This window comes from Hylobates moloch, unplaced genomic scaffold (genome assembly GCF_009828535.3).
Source record: "Hylobates moloch isolate HMO894 unplaced genomic scaffold, HMol_V3 SCAFFOLD_18, whole genome shotgun sequence".
Classification (NCBI taxonomy): Eukaryota; Metazoa; Chordata; class Mammalia; order Primates; family Hylobatidae; genus Hylobates; species Hylobates moloch.
Window position 1 is genome coordinate 80,184,658 of NW_026652293.1, and position 2,106 is coordinate 80,186,763.

At 39.4% G+C, this 2,106-nt stretch overlaps 1 protein-coding gene across 1 annotated transcript; it reads right to left on the reverse strand.

The window, feature by feature from the left end:
- Positions 1 to 794: 794 nt before the first annotated feature.
- LOC116458034 (olfactory receptor 2M4) lies at positions 795 to 1,730 on the reverse strand. The gene has a single exon (XM_032137595.1). It carries the CDS (start codon positions 1,728 to 1,730, stop codon positions 795 to 797), a length of 936 nt encoding a protein of 311 aa, XP_031993486.1.
- Between the last annotated feature and the right edge of the window lie 376 nt (positions 1,731 to 2,106).

The following is a 2,106-nucleotide window of genomic DNA, read 5'->3' on the forward strand; positions in this document are numbered from 1 at the left end:
ATGTGTTGTTTGGGTGTAGATTATTGTTAAATTGCCGTCCTTGCATGTGAATGATCAGTGGAGCCTTCTATTCCACCATCTTGCTCTGCCTTCAGATTCTGATGGTTAGTATAAGGATTATAAGGAATAAAAGCAGACATGATACAGATGTTGACTGTGCAGCCCAACCAAATAGATATTTTATGTGGACTCCTTGAAATATTTAATTCTATTAGCATAAAGATCATACACATATATACTGAAGTGTGTGTATGTATATATGAGTTTCTAGGAAATATTTTATGCAGACATAAAACTTGATTGAAGAAAGTGTTGATACTAACTCTGTACTTTTAAATACTTGGGAATCAAGTAGAGAAGAATCAGTATTAAAATAGTCATTCTTGGGTATGAGGATGGGTAAAACTAAAGACAAGTACTAATAGGTAAGTAATTTGTGAACAAAGAAGCATCTCTCCAAAAACAGAGGATCGACTCCAACCTTTGCTTTTTGATACAGCTAAGACACTTCAGACTTATACCTGACTTCAAAAGTAAGCATCCTAAAATCAAGTACCACCCATGTATGACACCTAATAATATAATTGTCGTTCACAGGGATTAAGCCACTTATACCAACATCCAAATCTAGCTTAGTATACAAATGATGTATACGTAATAATATACTAAATAGATAATTTTGAAAAGAAGTGGAAAATATTAATACAAATTACCAGAAATGAATAATTTAAGAGATTCCAGTTTTTTTGAATGAGTGTTGACCACAGTAGGCACTCAAAAAGATTTTGATAAGGTCATATTAACTTTCTTTTCTTGAGTACCTTCTGTAGTGCCCTGAACACTTCTTTGTTGCGGAGGCTGTAAATGAGAGGGTTCAGCATAGGGGTGAGAATAGTGTAGAAGGCCGACACCATCTTGTCCTGGTCTGGCGTATGTTTAGAAGCTGGTCTCATGTACATGAACATAGCAGCACCGTAGTAGAGTCCAACCACAGACAGGTGGGAGGAGCAGGTAGTGAAGGCCTTGTGGCGACTTTCCCTGGAGCCCATGTGGATGACGGTTCGAAGGACACGGGAATAGGAAAGTATGATAACTGAAACTGGAAAGATTAGCATTACCACACAACAAATGAAAAGTAGTCTTTCAAATGCAGATGTTTCTATGCAGGATAGAGGTAAAAGGGCAGCAACATCACAGAAAAAGTGATGAATTTCCAGAGAGCCACAGTAAGAAAATGACAGGACAGCTGCAAGCACTATAATCCCATCAAGAGACCCCAAGGTCCAGGAAGCAACAGTCATGAAGACACAGAGTTTCGGATTCATGAGGATGGTGTACCGAAGAGGGTGACATATAGCCACATAGCGGTCATAAGCCATGACAGCCAACAAGAAACATTCAGCTCCAAGCAGGGACACATAGAAGAATATCTGAGTTCCACAACCTGCCAGAGAGATAGATTTCTTCCCAGACAAGTAGCTGAAGACCATCTTGGGTAGAGTGGTGCAGATGAGCATGAGGTCCATGAGGGACAGTTGACTGAGGAGGAAGTACATGGGGGTGTGGAGCTGTTTGTCTATGTAGACGAGGAAAACCATGGCAATATTTTCCATGAAGGCCAATGAGAAGATGCCCAGGACCAGAGAAAAAAGGAAGGTATGGGTGGGGCTGTGATTGAAGATTCCCAGCAGGATGAAGATGGAGTTGAAGGTCTGGTTTTCCCACACCATCCTGGATAATTTGCCTTATCTGAGAATTCCAGAGAAGGTACACGCTTATTTATCAATTCAGTTTTCAAATACATACTGTGACATACTCTACTGGGCAGTTTATATGCATGCATAAGGCCTTCTCACCAACCTTCAGTTACCTTCCTTTAGTCATGGTAAATTGTGTGGATTAGTCCACTGCTTTTACAATTATTTCCTCATCCAACTTTCACAGAATATACATGGAGTATTTGGACATTTACTTTCCAGACAAGAATGCTGAAGTGTATAAAAGCTTCCCAACTTACCCACATGTACAGTCAATAGAAAACCTAGGAGAAAAATCATTATATGCCTCTATTGCTAAATTTTAGGATCATACCTCATGAAAGAAAAT